The sequence below is a fragment of the Bos mutus genome, chromosome 10, assembly GCF_027580195.1.
Source record: "Bos mutus isolate GX-2022 chromosome 10, NWIPB_WYAK_1.1, whole genome shotgun sequence".
NCBI classification, from domain to species: domain Eukaryota; kingdom Metazoa; phylum Chordata; class Mammalia; order Artiodactyla; family Bovidae; genus Bos; species Bos mutus.
In genome coordinates this window covers 9,069,593-9,094,906 of record NC_091626.1, presented here as the reverse complement: position 1 = coordinate 9,094,906, position 25,314 = coordinate 9,069,593, and the positions used below count along the sequence as shown (strand labels likewise).

The 25,314-nt window shown below is 40.5% G+C and overlaps 2 protein-coding genes across 10 annotated transcripts in view; one reads left to right on the top strand and one right to left on the bottom strand.

Annotated features, from left to right (window-relative positions):
- The window catches only part of LHFPL2 (LHFPL tetraspan subfamily member 2), a 174,459-nt gene extending 169,275 nt beyond the window's left edge, over positions 1–5,184 (top strand). For all 5 annotated transcript variants that reach the window (XM_070377257.1, XM_070377258.1, XM_070377260.1 and 2 more), the window contains one exon: positions 1,047–5,184. In XM_070377257.1, coding sequence (XP_070233358.1) covers positions 1,047–1,303 — 257 coding nt within the window. In that variant the 3' untranslated portion in view covers positions 1,304–5,184. The remainder of the gene's footprint in view (positions 1–1,046) is intronic.
- Positions 1–25,314, bottom strand: part of SCAMP1 (secretory carrier membrane protein 1) — a 151,560-nt gene that overhangs the window by 15,116 nt on the left and 111,130 nt on the right. For 3 of the 5 annotated variants that reach the window (XM_070377255.1, XM_070377254.1, XM_005899713.2), the window contains 2 exons: positions 14,532–14,682; positions 7,889–7,987 (listed from right to left, as the gene is read on the bottom strand). In XM_070377255.1, coding sequence (XP_070233356.1) covers positions 7,926–7,987; positions 14,532–14,682 — 213 coding nt within the window. In that variant the 3' untranslated portion in view covers positions 7,889–7,925. Of the gene's footprint in view, positions 1–7,888; positions 7,988–11,850; positions 14,683–25,314 lie in introns of those variants that run through there. The other 2 variants (XM_005899716.3, XM_005899715.3) reach the window with 1 other exon arrangement.

Below are 25,314 nucleotides of genomic sequence, written 5' to 3'. Positions count from 1 at the left end.
GACACCCAAGTTAAGATCTGGTCTCTTGCATTTGACTCTTGTTCTCTGTGAATTCTCTTAGAATTCACATATTTTCTGCCGAAAGCCAGACAGTAAATATTTTAGATTTTTGCAGGCTGCAGGGCCTGTACCACCCCGCTCACTGTGCTGTTCCTGCACTGCCACGGGCAGTCCCTAAATGAACAGGCATAGCTGTGTGCCAGTAAAACTTTACTTACAAAAACAAGGCCCCGCTTGACCTTAGTTTGCCAACCTCTGCCTTACTGCATGGAGAAGGTGATGGCACCCCACTCCAGTACTTCGCCTGGAAAATCCCATGGATGGAGGAGCCTGGTAGGCTGCAGTCCATGGGGTCGCTAAGAGTCAGACACGACTGAGTGACTTCCCTTTCACTTTTCAATTTCATGCATTGGAGAAGGAAATGGCAACCCACTCCAGTGTTCTTGCCTGGAGAATCCCAGGGACGGGGGAGCCTGGTGGCTGCCGTCTGTGGGATCACACAGAGTCGGACACGACTGAAGTGACTTAGCAGCAGCAGCAGCAGCCTTACTGCAAGACGAGCCCTATGGGAGGAAGTAGTAACAGAGTCACCTGCTTTCCTAGAAGAGAAATTACTAGTGGGTTCACATTCTGACACGTACATACGAGGCTAAAGTGAAAGTCACTCAGTTGTGTCCGACTCTCTTTGCAACTCCATGGCCTACACAGTCCATGAAATTCTCCAGGCCAGAATACTGGATCTTTCCAACCCAGGAATCGAACCCAGGTCTCCCGCCTTGCAGGTGGATTCTTTACTAGCTTCCATAAGGGAAGCCCCGAGGCTAAAAGTATTCCTAATAAAGTGACTATGTTGATCAGGCCAAGTTAGTTGCACAGAACAGTACTGACACTCGCAGAGTCTGGTCCTGGAAGCAGACTCAGTATCGTTCCGCTACTGCAGCCCGGACCCCACAGGCCAGAGCAGGCACATCAGATAACCATCACACAGACAGTACCGTCACTCACTCTCCACGGGGTTTTCATCTGTTCTCTCTTCTGCCCTGCAGGCCTCTTCCTCATCCTGGGCTTGATACTCTACCCCGCTGGCTGGGGCTGTCAGAAGGCCATAGGCTACTGCGGACACTACGCGTCGGCCTACAAACCTGGAGACTGCTCGCTGGGCTGGGCCTTCTACACCGCCATCGGGGGCACGGTGCTCACCTTCATCTGCGCTGTCTTCTCCGCCCAAGCGGAGATCGCCACCTCCAGTGACAAAGTACAGGAAGAAATCGAAGAGGGGAAAAACCTCATCTGCCTCCTTTAGTTTGGAAGAGACATCAACGCCGTTTTCTTGCTCACCGTAACCTTGTGAAACACTTCACTTCTGGTTCCGTCATTTGGGTCAAGTGAAGAACTAGCCTTTACCTACCGAAGCCACATTCCACAGCCTCCCAGGACCGACGGCAGGCTGCGTCCAGCCACGCCGAGCACTGCACGTGAGGGCCACAGTGCAAATCGTAAGAGATGGAACGAGAAAACCACACACAAGCCCTGACGTGGAGTTTCGTTCCGTCGGACCCCATCTCCCCCCAAGGCTCAATGAAGGATGATGATCTGACATGAAAGCAACAGGTTCTCTGGTAACAGAAGGGACCACAGGCCGGATCTGCGGGCGGTTTTAGACGTGTGTTCCTGCACAGGCTGCGTGCCCGCGGGCATCTCTGCCTCTGGGGCGGGGGCTTTGTTTCCTCTCGTTCTTTCACACTGTCTCCTCTGGGGTCCACAGTGAAGACCGTACATTTACCGGGGACATGACGTGCGCCACAGGGCACACACCAAGACACTGCCTCTTGCTTAGCTGACCTGAGCAGTCAGCAGGGACAGTGTGGAATTCTACTGTGGGACTTACTCTAGGCTGAACTCCAGAGTCAGGTGGGTCCACTGAACTCTGAGTGTCTAGAAATTTGAGGAGAGAAAGGATGAGGACCTGTCCCACCATGAGAATAAAAGCACAGACAGACTCCTATTAGTGGAGACAGAGTCACCCCACTTCCCAGGCGTAGCACCAGTACAGGCCCAGTCTCCTCTGCCACCAGAAATCCCGTGTTTTCCCCGAGGGCTAGGACTGCGCTTTGACTGCCGGGGGAAACCTCAGTGTTTCCTCCTTCCAGGGACCCAGGTCTCCAGGCTGCTGTGGCTCACTCAGAGAGCATGCCCGAATCCCAGCCCTTGCGGGGAGACCTTTCCCCGCTGTGCGGTAACTAAGCAGCACTCAGCCGTGTTCCCGCCCTCGGCAGCAGCAGATGACAAGGAGCTGGTCACAGGAGTTATGTTTCTGTAGTTACTGGCGTTGGTCCTGGATGCAGACTCAGATATCATTAAATTGCTCTAACCGGTGAGTTTACAGCAAAGGCTTCATTCTCAGGAAAGCATAGAGTAGAAGGTTCATGCAAAAATGAGTGCTCAACCAAGCTCCTAGCACCTGCCTACAACTGTTTACAGAAAGAATGAAACACCACTATTAAAAAGGATCCAGGGGCTTTTAATCTAGTTTCTATAAGTCACCAATATAACTGATTCAGGAAAATGGTATTAGCCATCACTTCAACCTTACCCTGGAATGATCAAAGGGACCAAAGAGAACCTAGCCTGGTATCACCCTGAACTTCAGAATTGCGGGATGCTACAGAGACGCTTCCTTACAACTTAAGCAAATGGGATGGATCCACCAAATTTCTGGAAGGATTAAAAGTATGGGTCTTTTTAGGCTTATGAATCTGCTTACTTGAGGGCTTGCTTTGTTTTGAAAATTTAACAAATAACTAATGAACCTTGTTTGGGCGAGGTATTGTGTGCTAAGCGCCACCAGGCACAGAAGAACCCTGATTCAGATCTTACAACCCTGCCCTGAGTAAAATCATCTTAAAGCTGTGTGAGTCTGAAAACCACGCCTTGCTGCAGAACGAGTAATTGCTTTATATTAATACATAGATGGGATGGAGAACTGAAGTTTTATTCCCGTCTGGCCGTCAGCCTGGACCAGAAACCATTTTATCTCACAGATTATGACCTAAAGGGCAGGAGAGGTAGGGGTGGGGAAACCAGCCTTTAATGAGTTCACCATTCTTAGACCAAAACTGAGAATAAGCAAAGTGTACCTCTGTGACTCTTTTGAAAAACAAAGGGGTAAATACGTGTGCTCACGGCAGCCTGCCTTCCGGACTCGGGAAACAAGACCTGTGTCTGACATCACACAGAAGGAGGTGATGGCGGCCACCGAACAGGGCTCCTGTCCCTGCTGGATAGGGACGCACAAAGTCCTGATGCCATCATACTTATCCCTTTTTAACACTAGGAAATTAATTTAAAAAAAAAAAAAAAAAGGCAATTCCAAAAATAAAGTTCCCTCCACCAGGCAAATAATCTTGATTAAAAATAATACACATTTTTTTTTTCACAAGATTCACTTTTCCTTCTATACAACTTAGAGAATCTATGTTATAATGCTGATTGCACACTCTCACTCTCCTCCCAGAGAAAAGTCATAAGCCTAGAGGATCCTCTGAGCAGGTCCATCATCTTTACTGATTGCTTTTCCACTACGGTGGGGTGGAGGTATATCCCTAGATCACTCTAATAACAAGTCATAAGTGAAAATGTGCCCTCTCTTGGCCAGAAGAAAGTCAGTTGACAGTGTTTACTTCATTGGTCTGAATGTCACAGAAGACCAAAAAAAGCACATGCACACATACACAAAACCCCAAACCACTAAAAACCACTTAAAACACTGATGTGTCAGGCAGAGCACAGATGAAATCTCTCTAGCAGAGAAAGAGTAAAGGTAAAGGTGGGCCTTTTGAACCTGCAAGTCCTTTAGCCAGGCTTCAGTTGGGATAAACGGAATATCAAAATCTTGCTAGCCTAGATGAAAACTGCATGGCTGTTTAAAAACCACTGAATGGGAGGAATGTGTTAGAAACAGATTGAAAACAATTAGACAATCATTGACCTACATCTATTTTTCTAATAAATTTCTATCAATCACATAATTGCCTCAGTCTAAAAATCTAATATACCTGGACCATCACTGCTACCAGAAAAAGTCTTATTTATTTTTCGCCTGCATTTGTGCTTCAAGTTTTGTGATGGGGCTGGGCTTCTCAACGAACTCCAAGAAGGCAGAAGTGTTTGCTTTGGATTCTGTGGATTCTTTAAACCTGTGTGCTAATTCAACAATCTTCATGAACTGTGTAAGGGTTTTTGTATACTTACCAAACATCTGTGGTGTAATGATCTTTGTGAAACATGTATTCTGTAAAGTGCCATAGTCCTTTTTTTTAATGTGTGTAGCATATTTAAAATATATATTATATATTATACATACACGAGTCTGTGTGAGAGATGTGCAATAACAAAGGTGTATGTATGTTCTGTTTTTTTGGGAACTGGACAGGAGTCAGAACAGAGACTGTTTCTGTTTTGGCAAAGGAGAGTTAAAACATTTTGCCTTCATGGCCTAGTCATTAACCCAGAACAATTCTAATGCTACACAGACCTATGTGAAGAAAAGACTGGTATGAAATCACCTTTCCCTGGGTCTGAATTAATCACTAGACGTATGTGAAAGGTTAGGCTGGCCGGCCGGGCCCAGGTGATGCCAGGCTTTCGTGTGAAATGTGAAGCTGCCGTGTTGCCTTTTCTGTTAGCGTGATAACTAGTCGTTGGTACATAATCACTAAGGAGCTATTTCTTAACCTGCTTGGATAGACCACGTTAATGCTAGACCACTATTTAAGGGCTAATCTCACACCTTCTTAGCCATAAGGGTCTGCTTAGACCAGACCTCTCTGTGCAATAACATATGGCCCCTGGAAATCCCAGGCCTGCATTTGTACCGGGGCAGCACAAGAAGGGCACGACTGGGGTTTCTTCTGAGACTGTGGTGAAGCGCCTTCCAAGGCTGGGGGTCATGCGGTGCTCTGGAGGAACTTGGCACCACTTGATATTATTCAGCAGCCACTTGAGCCAAATATAAAACTGTGTTACCGCTGACGGACTCAAATCAGAGCCTTCGAATTTCTGGTCATCCTATTGTAAACTAATACATTATTTGTCTAGCATTGATTAGGTTCCTGTGCATATGTATTTTCACCACATGCTCCCCACCCTCCCCAGATATGAATTAAACCAGATTTTGCAAACTTATTCTCATTCTTTCAAGTCTCATTATATTGTTTCAATATGATGTGTATAATCTGATCAAGAAAATATCTACCAAATTTTAAACATTAACATATGTGATACTGGTGATAAGATATTCAAGTATTTTAACTCTGCCATTCACTAATAACATATACACCTACCTGATGTTAGCTTTAACATGAAGTATATATTTCTTCCCCTGAGAAGCACTGATGTAAATATAAATAGGAAAAAAAAAATTAAAACCCTCTCATATGCTACTTAGTTATCTAAATTTTGAAGAAATATGGAAATACTTCAAAGTATTGTGACTATAATGTAAAGAAATGTGTACAACAAGGGAAAAGTCAACTGAAGGACACGTTCTCCTCTTCCAACAAGAATACCACAATTAAAAGCCAATCATGGAGCAATATACATCCACATTTCCTGAAGGTAATCCTGCCCATAAAAAGCTTCATCTAGAAACAGGACTCCACTTACAAACTCAAGACACGTACAACCCTTTTCATAAACTCTTATTCAACTCTCCATATCATGTGAAGAACTTAGAACATACAAAAATAGCTTTATTTTCTTGATCTAGGGCCTGTGACAGCTGAAACTACTGTATGCTTTGGCTTCTAGGCATTCGAGACATTTTAACATTCCTGACATGTGCCGGATTTCTAATAGGAATCAACATTAAAAGCTGACAAAATTACCCAAATCAATAAAGGCAAGTTTTTTCCAAACAAATTACAATCTAAATAATCCAAGTGAAATTGGACATTTTCAGTTGCTTTCTCAGATGTTATTAACATCTTTTTCAAAAGTTAATCCACAAGACAAAGGACCCTGATTTTATATTTCAGCACAGGCTGGGCAACCCACACCTGTGCTTCACATTTCACCCTGAGTTCTTACTTAGCAATTTTGCTACCAGCTTGATCTTCCATGGCTTGATCTTCCTAGAACACACTGCATTCAACTCATTCCTAGCTCTCCTTAGAAATCTCTGCTTAACATAGTAACAGTCTTGACTATCCTGGACATTTCCTTTAAGGGAGCTATTTCAGCAGTTTCCAATAATTCAGTACCTTTTTTTTTTTTAACTCCCAAACACTAAAGGGTAAGAGCCTCAAAGCAGATTTCTAGCCTCCTCCCAAAGCAGCCAGTAATGTCTTCCTTTCAGGACCCCATCGGTTGCCTCGTCACACAGTTGTGGCCATCTGCGGGTGCCCCTACTCTCTTCCTCACTGCAGCTTCCTCCTCACCCTGGAGAGTTCTCCAAGATAAGTCTTTTAAGACATGACCTGCTCACTTTGCTTAGATACACAGGATGTAAATAAAAGCATAAATGAATAAGAGGAAGTAGTAAAACCACATGGAATAGAAAAATCAATCAAATAATTTGTAGCTCTTTGACTTTTTATAGTCAAATATCCTGAAAAATCTAGTATCTATACAAGCAGTCCACCATGGGCATATGTTTGGGAGAAACCACTAAACTTTACCCTTAAGAGAAGGAAGCCCGAATGAAGGCAGGAGATAGTGAAGACAATGAGATGAAGAGACGTTAGGGAGAAAGAAGGGGCAGCTTGGGGAGCGATGAGAAGCAGTTCAGGGAGTAGGGGAAGGAGTCTAAGATGGTTTGGGCACTGGGCAGAACGCGGTGCCTTCCCCCAGATCAGGAAGCCAGCGGGACTGGGACAGTGAAGGCATGAAGGTTCAGCCTAGGCTGCCAACGTGAAGTCCCATGCACAGCTAGAAACACACGGTGGAGAGAAGACCAGCTGGGTGACAGAGACTTGGGAGTCTTCAACATGGACAGGCAGTAAGAACTTTTAACCTTTATACATGTTTCATGGGCTGGTATTGTGCTAAGCACTTCTTTTTAATTCATTTATTCATTAAAACCTTGTGAGTAGAAACTAATATCCTCATTTTATAGATATATTAACTGTCACCCAAGTAACTTAACTGAGGTTAAGTAATTTATCCCACATGAAAAAGCTGGTAAGTGGCAAAGCCCAAGTTCAAATACAGGTTTGACACCAAAGACTACATTCTCCAACAGCTGTAGTTTCTTTCTACCCATAAGAGAGAAAACAAATACAAACCCCAAGGAGACACCAACATCTCTGCATACTAAACTCTTAGAATAACTTCCAAATTTAACTCCAAAAAAGCCACACCATGAGATGACAACTGATGAAAACACTGCTCCCTTTCAGAGAAAAACCTGGTAATTTTTCATACTTTCCAAGATGACAACATATATCTCAATTTGCTCAATCTAGAGAACAGCATTAAAAATTCATCAAGTATATGACAGTGATAAAAAATGATAGTTTTATTATAAACAATCTGTATATAGCACAGGGAACTATATTCAATATCCTGGGATAAACCATATGGAAAAAGAATATTTTTTTTAAATGTATATATATGTGTAACTGAGTCACTTTGCTGCACAGCAGAAATAAACACAAAATTGTACTTTTCAACTATACTTCCATAAAAAAATTATAAATAATCTCTCATCAAGAATAAGCAGCCATTATGATTACATAAGGGGCCTATTTTCTTCATAGCTAATATGACAATTAAATGAGGATTTGTTTGCAACTTAAGTTTCTCCAAACACACACACACCCACACGCACACACGCCAAGGATCACTGAGGAAGCAGCACTGCTGTGAGGAGCAGGCAGCAGGTACTTACCCACAGGTTGTGGAGGTAGGCCTTGGTCTGCAGATTTTCAAAAATACACGCTGTACTTTTTTTCTTGATTACTGAATTGTTTTCTAGAGTCCATTGTCCCTAGAGGATGGATATGAGTTACTGGAAATGTGGAAGATGGAAAAGAGAGAACTGGAGAGAGGTGGCACCGGGTGGTGGAAGCAACCCCACATTCGCCAAGAATCGGGGGCCTGTGCTGGCTGCCTCTCCCCTGCCACCGCCACCACTCACTGAGTGACTGGGGTGATTTCCTATTCCTCTAAAACGGGGCCCAAGAACAGAAATTCCAGCACAGGCTTGGTGTGAGGGTTAAGTAACCGACTTAAGTGAAGCATTTAGTACAGTTTCTGATATACAGAAAGTCCCCAATAGTATGTTATTTTTAGAAAAAAGTTAAAAGAATCTTCTGTCCAGACTAATATCATTTAGAGTCGATCTTAAAAATGAAGCGTTGTCCTAAAAACTGTGAAGAATAATATAACCTGTTGTTAAACCCAATCTAGTTTTTACCTAGAGAGCCTCAGTGGATTGGCTACCTTGGCCAGCAATTTTTTTTCCATCCTGTACTAGTCATCTTCAGCTTAGGGCTTTCAGCAAGTAGAAGATTCCTCTGTAGATACAAGATACGTGGTCACTCCTATTTATAAACAAGGAGTATCAGCTGAGCCCATCATCTGTGGGAAACCAGAATGCTCAGAAAACCCTCCGATTATTTGTTAAAGCCTACTGATGCCAAAGCCTTCTTAGAAAAGGAACATCCAATCACAGCACAGTGTAAATAAAGATGGAGATGGAGGGCGTAAATTGATACAATTTTCTGGAGAGCAATTTGACAATGCACATCCAAGATCATAAAAATCTATACTTACACTTTGACCAAGCATATTGTCCTAAGGAAAGAACACAAGCTTGGGTCTGCAATTTAGCAATAATATATTTCTTGGTAAGTTATTTATAATAAAAAAGAAAAAAACTGAAATTCAGAACCTAAAAGAGTAACAGGATTTGAAAAATAACATGTGGTACATGCATATACAGCCACTGTTACAGAACTAATTCATCAATAGGAAAAATTCAACATATTTATATCAGAATTGGAAAAAAGATTACAAACCATTGTGTAAGTTAAAATTCTCTAGCAAAAAGCCATAGGAAATCGACTCAAGATAGCTCAGAAGGAAAAGGGTAAGAATATTACTTGGAGAATGTGATATCCAGCTAACAAAAAAGGGGTGAACAGCCAGGCCTCACAAAAGAAACAGAGAGCTGGTAAGGCCTTTCCTATGTCCTTATCCGACTTCTTCTGCATGTCTGCTTCATTCTCCACTTTCAGCACACATCAGTTTTCTGGTAACTCTTTCAAAGTCTTGGCAGAATATGATTATCCACATGGCCCAACTCTGAAACAGTATAATTCTAGACAAATCTACTTTCAGAGTAAAAATTTAATGAGCCATGTATGAGTCCACTATGGCCAGGTGACATCCGGTGCCAATGTGGTCTTCAGGGGTCCAAAGAAATGGGGTTTGTGAAAGCTAGACAGAACTCCTTAAAAGACCAATTACAAGGCTGTAGAGGGAAATCTTATTTCTTAATATTAGGGGAAAAAGTGGCCTTCCTGGAAAATTAACGGAAAGAAATGAACCAAATTTTAACAGTACCTATTTGTGGGTATAAAATTATGAACCACTGTAACTCCTTTTGCTGTAAATATTTTTTTTAATTTATATGAAATGTAATTTTAATTTTACAAATAAGTTAATTTTAAAAGCTTAACTAGCAGATCATTATGATATAATACCAAGTAAGGGAAAAACAGGATAAAAATTCCCACTATTTATATCCTTTAACTATATAAAATATGTATGTATACAAAAAGAAAGCAAAAAGTACAATAAGCATTAACAGTGGTATCTCTAGATGAGAAAAATTACATATTGCTTTATTTTCTCACTTATTTTCCACATTTTTCAGTAGTCCTACAACAGATACACATTTCCTTCATACTAGAAGAAAACTAGTTGGAGGGATGTGTATGCCCAGTGGGCTCAGTTTTTGTGTAGGAGACAATAATGTTGTGGGAACTTCTGTAACCACCAGAAGAAAAACAGTTATTCGGGGCATTTTCTTCCTGAATAATAATGTAAACTGTCACGGTAACAATGACTCATGACCATGATTTATCTTGAGAATTACTGGCCCACAAAATTTTTAAAGAGTTCTGGAGGAATTCTAGGATTAAAGCTAAGTACTATAAAACAAAGAGTTAAATAAAATGTGCATTCTATGGTTCTACAAATTCAACTGTTTAAATGTACAAAAGATAATAGTCAACATATGAAACACTATAAGGCAGAAGAGGATTAACGACTTTCTATCTCCAGTAAAGATAAAATGGGTTTAGTGGCAGAAGAATTTTAACTACACCATCAGCTACGCCAACTCCAGAAAGTTATGAGCTGAAAAATAAATCAAGATTTAGATAAAATTTAACACTCACTGCACTGTTACCTGCTGGCTCCTATGCCCCTTGCCATTTGAAAACATAAACAGTGCTGATGAAAATTCTCTAAGTTGAAGGCTTTGTCTTATCAAAACCACATAGTTAAACTGTAAATATGAAGCCCACAAGAGGGGTAAGAACACTAGAGGGGAGCCTTTCCCTATTTTGCTAGAATCTTCTAATCAAGGACATCTATTGTATTTATCTAGGATAGATTAGAGGCAACATCTGGCTAGCTTAGAAATTTTCTACAGATTCCTTTCTATCTTTCTATAGATTGTGATAAATCTTAAAGTTTAAAAATACTCATTCTTAACAAAAAGTGTGCTGTTGTATAAAATGTACCCTAAAATTCTGGTAGAAATACTTCACTTTCCATAATATTTAACCACCGAGATACAACCTTTTAGTTTAATAAACAAGTAGTATAAAAAATTCTAGTGTTTTAAAACATACAGTTCTACTCTAAATAAATTTATACTATGGCACTTGAAAAATCTATCAAAGTACAGATTTTTAAACATCCTCAATTATTTTTACATTAACCGCTTTTATTTCACCTCTAAAGTTCTTAATCACAAGGAATCAGTAAATTCCTTTAAACATTTAGCTTAAGGAAAAAATGAAAGAATCACAGTGCAATGATGAGTGACAGCACAGAAATTCTAATAAGGGAAAACTGCACAAAAATGCAACAGATTCTGTACAGAAACAGTGTAGATTTTTACCAATAAAAATGCAAAATTAGGTGCTAATGCCAGTGTTTTCAGAAAAAGATAAAGCAATAACTATAAAAAGCATTATGTACTACAAATGATTTACAGAAACTAAAACTTAATTAAACATAAACTCCCTCTAAAATGCAAACCATACATTATATCAACATGATTTACAAAAGGCCTATATCCAGTGAAAATCCAAAGTCACTTTTAGGTAACACCCAGAAAACTAAAATGCTGTTCCTATTTTAATTTAACATGAATTTCTCAAATGAGATTCACCATGAACACTTTTTTTAGACTATATTTTTTATATCCTCTTTAGATAATCAGATGAAAAATCCAACAATACACAAATTGGTACTTTCATCAGTACATAAAACAACAACAGGTAGTGAGTTTAGGGAACAGAAAACAAGCCCAATCGCGTCAACACAATACTAGAACAGAGGCGTCCATGTGAGCCCGCAGGGGAGGTCTGGGCCACAACACGGGTTTTCTGTTTTGAATCTGGCTTCTAGTCTGCGTATTTTGACCTTACAGTGGTCGAACTATTTAACTAGTGAATCTCATGTTCCACTACCTACAAAGGTCTAAAGCAACAGAAGAACTGTCATGTCATTTTAAAAAATCAAATGTGGTATTTCTATATACATTGAGTCCTCTGTATAATTACTGCCTCTGAAGTGCTAATACAGTATTTAAAATTACACAAACAAACATCCAGTAAACAGCATTTTATTTTATGACACTCTGTGTTAATACAATAAATATACAAAACTTCCAAACCACCGAAAACATGCAACAGTAGAGGGACAGATGGAGGGCATTTATATAGAACCATGACAATCACCATAATGGCAGCGCAATAGTACTCATTGACAAAATATACAGACATCCTTAGATAAATAATCCAAGTTCCAAATTAAACACCACTGAGCAATGATTTTCCAGTGTTCAAACTTTCGTTTGAAATAAAATAGCCAAAACAATACTACAAACTGAAAACTGACGTGGCTCCTTACAATGTGAAGACCATTTCATGATTGTGATACTGGGTAATACTAATATCAAATATAAACCACTAACAAATGCCAATCTTTTACTGAGCGCAAATGTGACTATTTACTAATAGTTGTTAAGAGAATAGAGATTATAAGAATTAAAAACTCCTCTACCTTATCAAACTGTTAAGCAGTGCCATCATTTTAATGCACATTTATGTTTTTAAAAAACATTTTTCTCTTTATAAGCTTGTATTAACCCAAATAACTGGAATTTAAAACAACACTTCCGCCATCCAAACAAAAAAAAAAAAAAAAGGTACTGTTGGTTGTAATTATTCTTTGCTACTTAGCAATAGAGGATTTCTACAGAAGAGAGAGAAGCATTCATAATTCTTGAAGAAAAGTATTGATATCTCAGTATTCTTCAAAAGTCTCTATGATAAAGTTTTCATCTGTAGTTTAAGGAGAAACAAAAGGAACTTGAAAGATAATGACAGACCTAAGTGCTTTTGTTGTATTTTGTGGTTAATGTTTTGAATATTTGTAAAATCCACGCTCAACAAAGCATACTGATGAAACATTTTTCAGTAAGATTATAGGCTCTAAAAAACTTGAATGGGCTTATTTGGTTGAGAAAGTAGGTAGAGATTATCACTGATCAGAAATATTCATAAAAACAGCTTTAAATTCATACTCTGAATCCTATTTTCATCAGAGTAAAAGAAATATCTTCCAAGTATATTACTTCAACAAAGCCCCAAATAAATCAAACGTAAACACCATCTGGATGAAGCTGAGTTATACCTAGCATCACACAAAGCTTCTTTCATAAATAGGAGAATTTACCTTCCTACCTCTAGGATGAAACTCATTTTAACTCCAAATTTGGGGGGAAGAATAAAAATGATTTAACCATTTACACCCAGCTGATTTTTTAGTATCAAATAATATAATCCAACAGACTACCCTTCCTTAAAATCAAATTGCATACAACATACTCATTATTCTGCAATCTGAGGTCTGCTAATGACTTCCAAAACAATAGTACTATGACTTTACAAGTGTCTTTGAGGCATTTAATCAGTTATTAAAAATGATTCAAAGTTTCAATCCAAGTATACTATAAGAATGAAGTCCTGTGCTGCATAGTAACAATTTTAACATGATTATGTTCATAATTAATGCATTCAACTATATCTGTATTTTCTTGCTTGGTTCAAGTTAAATGTTTTATTTTTTCTATTGCTACAGATTTTAGTGTGTTCAGTGTGTCTCAAAAATTCAAAGACTGAGGTGCATTAGGGATTCAAGTATAGTGAAGTATCAGGGTCTTTTTAATGCCAACTAGACATGAGAGGCTAAAAAAAATAATATCTTAAATACTGTTATGTTCTTTCAGGACATGGAGTCAGGCTAGACTTTAACACCTCTGTTAAAAAGTACACAAGCATACCCCAAAAGAGAGCTGCCCAACACAAGCTCAGTTCAATTAAAAAGAGTAGCCACAAGAATATACCAAAGTTTCCAAACAGTAATATTTTACTATGGCATGAATACTGAAAATTAAAAACAAAAAGGTATTATCATCACTACATCCTATTCCACCAATTATCTACTTTTTTTGGATAATGCACTGCATTATATTATATCTTCATATTACATCCGGTACATTTTTATTTAAAAGAAAGTATTATAGAAAATCATTTCTATGATTCTATAAACAAGTCCCCAATCCTACAACCATAAGCAGTGCATAACCCAAAATACTAATTCTTTTAAGAAACATGGTATCCATGCAAGATCAGAGATTGATTATCAAAATATCAACTACTCTAAATAAAGAAAATAAAAAGATAAAATTTACATTATCTGCTTTGAAAAGCACAGGCTCTTCACCGGTGACTGAAACTGCTAAAAAGCAAGCCAATTTAAAAGACCCTAAATTTCGGATGTCCTATTTCTTTCAATATAAATAAGGAAAAGGAATGAAGCATTGCTTTACTGCTCAAATGTGTAATTTTTATGTCTAAGATTCTGGACAGAAGGACTGCAGCAAGTACTAAGTGCATTTTCTAGTAAGTGCCATGTTAATTTCAGTGTGTCACCACTGAAATAATTCGCTGAATATTCATCCCCCCAAAAATATGGAGAATGTTTATTTTGTATGTAATATTTTTTCTGCAAGGGGCACTGAACTATTGAGAAACTGTCAGGTAAATAATAAGACGAGGAAGTTTTTCTGCTTTTAGCCCATGCACAAGAGATTAGGAAATATACGTGCTGTGTGTACTGTGTGTTTGGAACTAAAAAAAAATGTATAGAATACAGTAACTAGAGAAAAAAGTACAATCAAAAGGTAACAGTGCATTGTCGGAAGACTCTCTAAATTTGGTTACCCTTGAACGCATTCTGAGCTGCACTGCTCGCTGCAGTTGAAGCTGCGTTTGCGGCCGCGGTCTGGACAGTTTTGTTGGACATCACACCTGTTGCAAACTCCTGCTGGGCCTTCTCAAAACTAGCACCTGTTGTGCGATACAGTCCATGTACCTAGGGAGACATAAAAAAGTGGGAGAAGATGAGTGGTAATCTTACATGTTCTTTAGCAACAGCTCTTCAATTAGTCTCAACATGACTCAGAGATACAAAGAATAGATGTGAGGCAGGAGTCCTAAGATCAAGGACATCAGCCCCAACTTTGGAACACGACACTGCATGTAAATATTTTCTTAAAACAGATTTTTCCTTTTTATCTGCAATGCAGAAGAGATAATTATGCCTATGCCAAACCAAGAATAATTTAAAAAACAGCTTAACCAAAAGCAAAAAGCTATGCTTTCCACTGTACCAAGTTAAGATATTTACATCCTTAAAAAGACTGGTTTAAACATAACAAATCCCTTAGGATTATACAGTGGAAATGGCAAATAGATTCAAGGGATTAGATCTGATAGAGTACCTGAAGAACTATAGATGGAGGTGGCACAGCAGGCAAAGATGAAAACCATCCCCAAGAAAAAGAAATTAAAAAGGCAAACTGGTTGTCTGAGAAGGCCTTACAAACAGCTATGAAAAGAAGAGAAGTGAAAGGCAAAAGGAAAGGTATACACTTCCGAATGCAAAGTTCCAAAGAACAGGAAGAAGAGATAAGAAAGCAGTCCTAAGTCAACAATGTAAAGAAATAGAGGAAAACAATAGAATGGGAAAGACTAGAGATCTCGTCAGGAAAATTAGAGATACCAAGGGAACTTTTCATGCAAAGATGGGCACAATAAAGGACAGAAATGATACTAACAAAAGCAGAAGATATTAAGAAGAGGTGGAAAGAATATACAGAAGAACTATAAGAAAAAGATATTAATGACCCAGATCACCACAATGGTGTGATCACTCAGCTAGAGCCAGACATCCTGGAGTGTGAAGTCAAATGGGCCTTAAGAAGCATCACTACAAACCAAGCTAGTGGAGGTGATGGAATTCCAGTTGAGCTATTTTAAATCCTAAAAGATGATGCTGTGAAAGTGTTGCACTCAATATGCCAGCAAATTTGGAAAACTCAGCAGTGGCCACAGGACTGGAAAAGGTCAGTTTTCATTTCAATACCAAAGAAGGGCAATGTCAAAGAATGTTCAAACTACTGCACCATTGCACTCATTTCATATGCTAGCAAGGTCATGCTCAAAATCCTTCAAGTTCAGTTCACTTCAGTCGCTCAGTCATGTCTGACTCTTTGCAACCCCACGGACTGCAGTACGCCAGGCCTCCCTGTCCATCACCAACTCCCAGAGTTTACTCAAACTCATGTCCACTGAGTCAGGGATGCCATCCAACCATCTCATCCTCTGTCGTCCCACTTTCCTCTCATCTTCAATCTTTCCCAGCATCAGAGTCTTTTCCAATGAGTCAGTTCTTCACATCACGTGGCCAAGGTATTGGAGTTTCAGCTTCAGGATCAGTTCTTCCGATGAATATTCAGGACTGAGTTCCTTTAGGATGGACTGGTTGGATCTCCTTGCTGTCCAAGGGACTCTCAAGAGTCTTCTCTAACACCACAGTTCAAAAGCATCAATTCTTTGGTGCTCAAATTTCTTTATAGTCCAACTCTCACACCCATACATGACTACTGGAAAAATCATAGCTTTGACTAGATAGACCTTTGTTGGCAAAAAATATCTCTGCTTTTTAATAAGCTGTCAAGGTTGGTCATAACTTTTCTTGCAAGGAACAAGCATCTTTTAATTTCATGGCTGCAGTCACCATCTGCAGTGAGTTTGGAGCCCAAAATAATAAAGTCTCTCACTGTTTCCATCGTTTCCCCATCTATTTGCCATTAAGAGATGGGATGGATGCCATGATCTTAGTTTTCTGAATGTTGAGCTTTAAGCCAGCTTTTTCCCTCTCCTCTTTCACTTTCATCAAGAGGCTCTTTAGTTGTTCTCTTTCTGCCATAAGGGTAGTGTCATCTGCATATCTGAGGTTATTGATATTTCTCCCAGCAATCTTGATTCCAGCTTGTGCTTCATCCAGTCCAGCATTTCTCATGATGTACTCTGCATATAAGCTAAAGAAGCAGGGTGACAACAGCCTTGGCTCCTTTCCAGATTTGGAACCAGTATGTTGTTCCATGTCCAGTTCTAACTGTTGTTTCTTGACCTGTATACAGATTTCACAGCAGGCAGGTCAGGTGGTCTGGTATTCCCATCTCTTTCAGAATTTTCCACAGTTTGTTGTGATCCACAGAGTCAAAGGCTTTGGCATAGTTAATAAACAGAAGTAGATGTTTTTCTGGAACTCTCTCACTTTTTCAGTGATCCAACAGATGCTGGCAATTTGATCTATGGTTCCACTGCCTTTGCTAAATCCAGCTTGAATATCTGGAAGTCCACGGTTCACGTACTGTTGAAGCCTGCCTTGGAGAATTTTGAGCATTACTTTGCTAGCATGTGAGATGAGATGAGTGCAATTGTGCAGTAGTTTGAGCATTCTTTGGCATTGCCTTTCTTTGGGATTGGAATGAAAACTGACCTTTTCCAGTCCTGTGGCCACTGCTGAGTTTTCCAAATTTGCTGGCATATTGAGTGCAGCACTTTCACAGCATCATCTTTTAGGATTTAAAATAGCTCAACTGGAATTCCATCACTTCTACTAGCTTTGTTCGTAGTGATGCCTCCTAAGGCCCACTTGACTTCACATTCCAAGATGTCTGGCTCTAGGTGAGTGATCACACCATTGTGGTTATCTGGGTCATTAAGATCATTTTCATATAGTTCTTCTGTGTATTCTATCCACCTCTTCTTAATATCTTCTGCTTTTGTTAGTATCATTTCTGTCCTTTATTGTGCCCATCTTTGCATGAAAAGTTCCCTTGGTATCTCTAATTTTCTTGATGAGATCTCTAGTCTTTCCCATTCTATTGTTTTCCTCTATTTGTTCACACTGATCACTGAGGAAGGCTTTCTTACCTCTCCTTGCTATTCTCTGGAATTCTGCATTCAATGTGGTTTATCTTTCTTTTTCTCCTTTGCCTTTCGCTTCTCTTTTTTTCATAGCTGTTTGTAAGGCCTCCTCAGACAACCATTTTGCCTTTTTGCATTTCTTTTTCTTGGGAATGGTCTCAATCACTGCCTTCTGTACAATGTCACAAACTTCTGTCCATAGTTCTTCAGGCACTCTATCAGATCTAATCCCTTGAATCTATTTCTCGTGTCCACTGTAAAGTTGTAAGGGATTTGATTTAGGTCATATTTAAATGGCCTAGTGGTTTTCCCTACTTTCTTCAATTTAAGTCTGAATTTGGCAATAAGAAGTTCATGATCTGAGCCACAGTCAGCTCCCGAATTGTTTTTGCTGACTGTATAGTTTCTCCATCTTTGCCTGCAAAGAATATAATCAATTTGATTTTGATGTTGACCATCTGGTGATGTCCATGTGTAGACTCTTCTCTTGTCTTGTTGGAACAGGGTGTTTGCTATGACCAGTGTGTTCTCTTGGCAAACTCTGCTAGCCTTTGCCCTTCTTCATTCTGTACTTCAAGGCCAAATTTGCCTGCTACTGCAGGTATTTCTTGACTTTCTACTTTTGCTTTCCAGTCCCCTATAATGAAAAGGACGTCTTTTTTGGGTGTTAGTTCTAGAATGTCTTGTAGGTCTTCATGCTGCTGCTGCTGCTGCTAAGTTGCTTCAGTCGTGTCCAACTCTGTGTGACCCCATAGACGGCAGCCCACCAGGCTCCTCCATCCATGGGATTTTCCAGGCAAGAGTACTGGAGTGGGGTGCCATTGCCTTCTCCGGTAGGTCTTCATAGGACTGTTCAGTTTCAGCTTCTTCCTCATTACTGGTTAGGGCGTAGGCTTGGATTATTGTGATACTAAATGGTTTGCCTTGGAAATGAACTGAGATCATTCTGTCATTTTTGAGACTGAATCCAATTACTGCATTTCGGACTCTCTTGTTGACTATGATGGCTACTCCATTTCTTCTAAGGGATTCTTGGCCACAGAAGTAGATATGATGGTCATCTGAGTTACATTCACCCATTCCAGTCCATCTTAGTTCGCTGATTCCTAAAATGTGTATGTTCACTCTTGCCATCTCCTGTTTGACCACTTCCAATTTGCCTTGATTCATGGACCTAACATTCCAGGTTCCTGTGCAATATTGCTCTTAACAGCATCAGACTTTACTTCCATCACCACACATCCACAACTGGGTGTTGTTTTTGCTTTGGCTCCATCTCTTCATTCTTTCTGGAGTTAGTTCTCCACTGATCTCCAGTTGCATATTGGACACCTACCAACCTGTGGAGTTCATCTTTCAGTGTCCTATCTTTTTGCCTTTTTATACTGTTCATGGAGTTCTCAAGGCAAGAATAGTGAAGTGGTTTGCCATTCCCTTCTCCAGTGGACCACGTTTTGTCAGAACTTTCCACCATGACCTGTCTGTCTTGGGTGGCCCTAAACGGCATGGCTCATAGTTTCACTGAGTTAGACAAGGCTGCTGTCCATGTGATCAGATTGGTTAGTTTTCCACGACTGTGGTTTTCAGTCTGTCTACTGCAAAATTGCATTTAGAACCAAACCCTGTACTTGCCAGAGACGCTTGGAGGGCTCAAACATAACTTGTGTGCACCAGGACCCAGAGACCCCGCAGAGACTGAGACAGAACTGTGTTTGGGTGTCTCCTGAGGAGGTACGAGTTCGCAGAGGACTGCTGCAGGGGCAGGGGCTCTGGGTGCAGAAGACCTGGGTGTGGCATAAGCCCTCTTGGAGGAGGTCACCACTAACCCACCACAGAGCCGCCAGAACTTATACAGGACTGGGGAAACAGACTCTTGGAGGGCATAAACAGAACCCTGTGTGCACCAGGACCCAGGAGAAAGGAGCAGTGACCCCACAAGAGACTGACCCAGACTTGCCCGTGAGGGTCCAGGAGTCTCCGGCCGAGGCGTGGGTTGGTGGTGGCCTGCTGCAGGGCTGGAGGCACTGAGGGTAAAAGTGTGTGCCTGGAACCTTTTGAAGGAGGTTATCTTCATTACCTCCACCATAGTTTGGCCTCAGGTCAAATAGCAGGGAAGGAACACAGCCCTTCCCTTCAACAGAAAATTGATTAAAGATTTATTGAGCATGGCCCCACCCATCAGAACAAGACCCAGTTTCCCACTCTGTCAGTCACTCCCATGAGGAAGCTTCCATAAGCCTCTTATCCGTCTCCATCAGAGGGCAGACAGACTGAAAACCACAATCACAGAAAACTAACCAATCCTTCAAGTTAGGCTTCAACAGTACGTGAACTGAAAATTTCCAGATGTACAAGCTGGATTTAGAAAAGGCAGAGGAACCAGAGATCAAATTGCCAACATTCGTTGGATAATAGAAAAAGCAAGAGAATTCCAGAAAAACATCTACTTTTGCTATATTGACTACAGTAAAGCCTTTGACTGTGCGGAATGCAACAAACTGTGGAAAATTCTTTAAGAGATTGGAATACCAGACCATCTTACCTGCCTCCTGAGAAACCTATATGCAGGTCAAGAAGCAACAGTTAAAACAAAACATGGAACAACAGACTGGTTCAAAATTAGGAAAGAAGTGTGTCAAGGCTGTATATTGTCACCCTATTTACTTAACTTATATGCAGAGTACATCATGCGAAATGCCAGGCTGGATGAATCACAAGCTGAAATCAAGACTGTCAGGAGAAATATCAATAACCTCAGACATGCAGATGACACCACTCTTATGGCAGAAAGTTAAGAGGAACTAAAGAGGCTCTTAATGAGGATGTAAGAGGAGAGTGAAAATGCTAGCTTAAAATTCAACATTCAAAAAACTAGGATCATGGCATCCAGTTCCATCACTTCATGGCAAATAGATGGGGAAACAATGGAAACAGTGACAGACTATACTTTCTTGGGCTCCAAAATCCCTGTGGCCTGTGAGTGTAGCGATGAAATTCAAAGATGCTTGCTCCTTGGAAGCAAAGTTAAGACAAACCTAGATAGAAAGCAGAGACATTACTTCACCAGCAAAGGTCTATACAGTCAAAGCTACAGTTTTTCCAGTAGTCATGTATGGATGTGAGAGTTAGACTATAAAGAAAGCTGAGTGCTGAAGAATTGATGCTTTTGAACTGTGGTGCTGGAGAAGACTCTTGAGAGTCCCTTGGACTGCAAGGAGATCCAACCAGTCCATTCTAAAGGAACTCAGTCCTGAATATTCATTGGAAAGACTGATGCTGAAGCTCCAATACTTTGGCTACCTGATGCAAAGAACTAACACATTGACAAAGATCCTGATGCTGGGAAAGATTGAAGGCGGGAGGAAAAGGGGATGACAGAGGATGAGATGGTTGGATGGCATCACCAACTCAATGGACATGAGTTTGAGCCAACTCCAGGAGATAGGGAAGGACAGGGAAGTCCGGCGTGCTGCAATCCATGAGGTCACAAGGAGCCAGACACAACTGTGCAACTGAACAACAAAAAACACAACAAGAGACATTCTGACTTAACTACATTAACTTACTACCCAAGACAGTGCCAAGAAAACAATACCTTACTATTTCTATGTCGTCTACATATACACCACTGACCCTATATATCAAATTGTATCATTTTATCATTTAATGTACCACACAATATGTATATCCTTAAAGATACTTGTGCTATTCACTCTGTACACTATTTAACATTTTGTGTATGGTCAGGTTTTAAGGGATTTAAGAGGAAATACTTCTGAGAACTATCTGTCCATACTGATTCTTCACTCAAATCTTAGATTCTTACAAGCAGGGTTCAAAAATACTCTATTAGCATCTCTTTCTAAGATGCAATAAACTACGAAGCACATCAATCCATAACATCACCCACTCAATCTAACACAAATTTGAGAAAGGAAATAACAACAAAACATATTAGGACAAATATTTATTTATTACATGCCTACAAACTTGGGGGGAAGAAAGATGAGACACAAAAGTGAACTTGTAATTACACTGCCTTGTGATTAAGGCCTAAATTAGAAGCCTGACTAGAATGTCATCAAAGCAGGTTTGCAGGATTGGGGCAGCGCACCCAAGTCAGCCCTTTCTCCAAGCGCAGAGACATAGGAACTGGTAATTGCGGCTAAGGCAGAGTGAGGGAAAGGCGAAGGAGTCAAATGCTTTCAGGTTAAGCTTAGATACTGAGACACTGTTTCAAGAGAAGAGAGAGGACAGGTTGTTTTAGTAGGGAGAGCACACGCTAAGTTCTAAGCATTCATCCATTGCACAAATGTTTATGGAATACCTACTATGAGACTGCCATGGCAGACAGGTGAAAATCTGGTTGGAAGCTAGACAGAAATGGACTAGGGACAGGGACTTGGAAACCAACGGCACATAAATGGTAGCTGCAACTCTGACGTCAGCTAACTGCGCGTGGTGAGAGAGCACAGAAAGCAGAAACAAAAGGAAATCAAGCACCGAAGCCTGTTAAGGCACCTGTATTTAAGACATACTCATAACAACAAGAAATGATTGAGAGAGGAATGAGAAAAACCAGGGATCTTTTCACAGATGCCAAGGGAAGAAAGCAGTTTAGGAATGAAGAGCCGTTACGGGAATAAAGGGGTAAAAGCCCCCAGTTCTTCTGATACAGTAGCGGAAGCAAATGCCATATTACTACGGATCAAAGTACTAAAGGGTCAGGGAGAAAAAGAGCACTCAAATACCTACACGGTTGAATCTTAAAATTCTGTTAGTACCAAGGCAGTATCATAAATATGGCGCTATTTTTATTCCTTTCCCAACCAAGTTCTTTTATAAAAAATATATGTGCAGATAAATTACTACACCTATGTTCAAGCAATTTATCTCATAACGAGTACATATAATTACATCCTACAAATTAAATGTATTACAGAAATCTAATAAACCTTTTTTACTTATCTGTCTTTCCCCTTTACCCTCCCCCCTGTCCTCCTCAATTTATGGGCATGTAATTAACAAACATTTGTTCTAACTTGCTTATTCCTTTTTTAAAATTTATATTAAATTGAGTGGCTGATATTATATCCTAGTGGACTTTACGGTTTAATTACTTAAAATGTAACGCATAGCCCCACAGAGCAGGGAGGGAAAAGAGAGGTAAGAATAACACAGTTTTCAATGATCTGTATTTGTACAGACCCAGGGAGCCACCTAGAGGGAAAACAGTACCTATGTATCGTGCACAATGCTCAAACACTGGTTTAATCCACGATACCCATGTGAAAGGGTGATTCCTCATTTCAGTGTCCCAGCAAAATGGGCTACTTACAAGGTTCAACATCGCAAAAAGCTTACCATTTCCCTGTTATGTTTCAGTGAAACCTATTAATAACACACTCCTTAAGAAATCGGGAATACAGTTTTAAGGTAAAGCAATGTAATTAAAAACAAAAACAAAAACTGAACAACTGAAATACTTGCTATTTCTTCTGCTTATGAGAACTGCACTAACCTACATATTTCGTCCTAGGAGTATCACAGAAAAGACACTAGATTTTATATCTACTGATTCCACTACTTTCTACAGGGCTGGACACCACTGAAAACCTCAAGTTAACTTCCAATACAACAAAGAATACTTCTTATCTCTCAGAGTTTTCCTGAGGATCAAATGAGAACACACTAGATGAGTAAAACTCAAAATAAACTTTAAAATGTCTGCCAAAGTGCCACATTCATGCTAAGTCGCTTCAGTTGTGTTCGACTCTTTTTGGACTGTAGCCTACCAAGCTCCTCTCTCTGTCCATGGCATTCTCTGGAGTGGGTTGCCATGCCCTCCTCCAGGGAATCTTCCCGACCCAGGGATCAAACTCGTGTCTCTTACATCTCCTGCGTTGGCAGGCGGGTTCTTTACACACTAGTGTCATCTGAGAAGTCCAACATGTGAGACACAACTCCAGAGAGAATTCTGCATCCTTCATTTATCTTCAAAAATACCTTAGTGTACAACATGGTTGAATGACACGCAAAATATTATATACTGTGGAAATTTAAAAATCATGGTACTTTATTTAAACAAAACAATTCACGTGTATTATTTCCATTAAAGCTTCTGGAACACCATGTCAAGAAACTATCTTCTTGGGTGGCAGAGAAGGAAAATGCTGAGCTCATCTTCTCCCACAGGCGAACCCACCTTAGAGCTACTTACAGACCAACTATTAATGAGAAATACCTGAAGACTAGCAGACAAGACCTACTAAAAGTAAAGCTATAAAGAAGGAAGCAAATGAAGATGATAATAGAGGCACAGATGCAGTACAGTCAAGGCCTAACACCCTGGGTGGGTGACCTGTAAACGGGAGGAGAATTAGAATCACAGAGATTCTCCCTGAGAAGTGAGGTGGTCCAGTCCCACACTGGGTTCCTGATCAGGGAAGGTGAGCCCCCAGAGCTTCTGGTTTTGAAGGCCAGCAAGGCTTGCTTTCTGAGGAGCCAGAGGGCTGCAGGAAACAGAGCTGCTGATGTTCAGTCCTGCTCAGTCGTGTCTGACTCTTTGCAACCCCATGGACTGCAGCATGCCAGGCTTCCCTGTCCCTCACTATCCTATCTTCTGGAATTTGCTCAGATTCAGGTCCACAGAATCACTAATGTTATCTAACCATCTCATCCTCTGCCACTCCCTTTTTCTTTTGCCTTCAATCTTTCCAAGCATCAGGGTCTTTTCCAATGAGTCAGCTCTTTGCATCAGGTGGCCAAGGTACTGGAGCTTCAGCTTCAGGATCAGTCATTTCAGTGAATATTCAGGGTTGATTTCCTTTAGGATTGATTGGTTTGATCTCCTTGCTGTTCAAGGGACTCTCAAGTGTCTTCTCCAGCACCACAATTTGAAAGCATCAATTCTTCGGTGCTCAGCCTTCTTTATGGTTCAACTCTCACATCCATACATGACTACTGGAAAAACCAAAACTTTTGACTAGACAGACCTTTGTTGGCAAAGTAATGTCTCTGCTTTTTAATAAGCTGTCTAGGTTGGTCATAGCTTTTCTTTCAAGGAGCAAGCGTCTGAATTTCATGGCTGAAGTCACCATCTGCAGTGATTCTGGAGTTCAAGAAAACAAAATCTCTTACAGCTTTCACTTTTTCCCCTTCTATTTGCCATGAAGTGATGGGACTGGATGCCATGATCTTAGTTTCCTGAATGTTGAATTTTAAGCCAGCTTTTTCACTCTCCTCTTTCATCCTCATTAAGAGGCTCTTTAGTTCCCTTTCACTTTCTGCCTTTAGAGTAGTATCATCTGCATATCTGAGGTTGGTGATAGCTCTCCCAGCAAAGACTTTGCTCTTAAGGGGCTCACACAAAATGCCACCTGGTTTGAGACCCAGGGCAGAAGAAGTCATCTGAAAAGAGCCTGGGTGGGACCCACTTGGAGAGCCTCCTGGAGACAAAGAGGCAAGTGGAACTCACCTTGGGGACACAGATGCTGGTGGGAGCCAATTTGGGGAACTTGTGCCACCACGAGGACAGTGGTAATAGAAAATGCCAGTTTGGAATCTTCCTTCTTGCTTATCAGGGCTGGGACCTGACCCCACCCACCAACCTGTCAGCACCAGAATGAGGGCACCTCAGGCCAAGCTTCTAAGAGGTGGACCCAGCCTAACGCACCACCAGGCCAGAAGCCACAGACTCCTCTGAGCCCCCAGCTAACTCAGGACC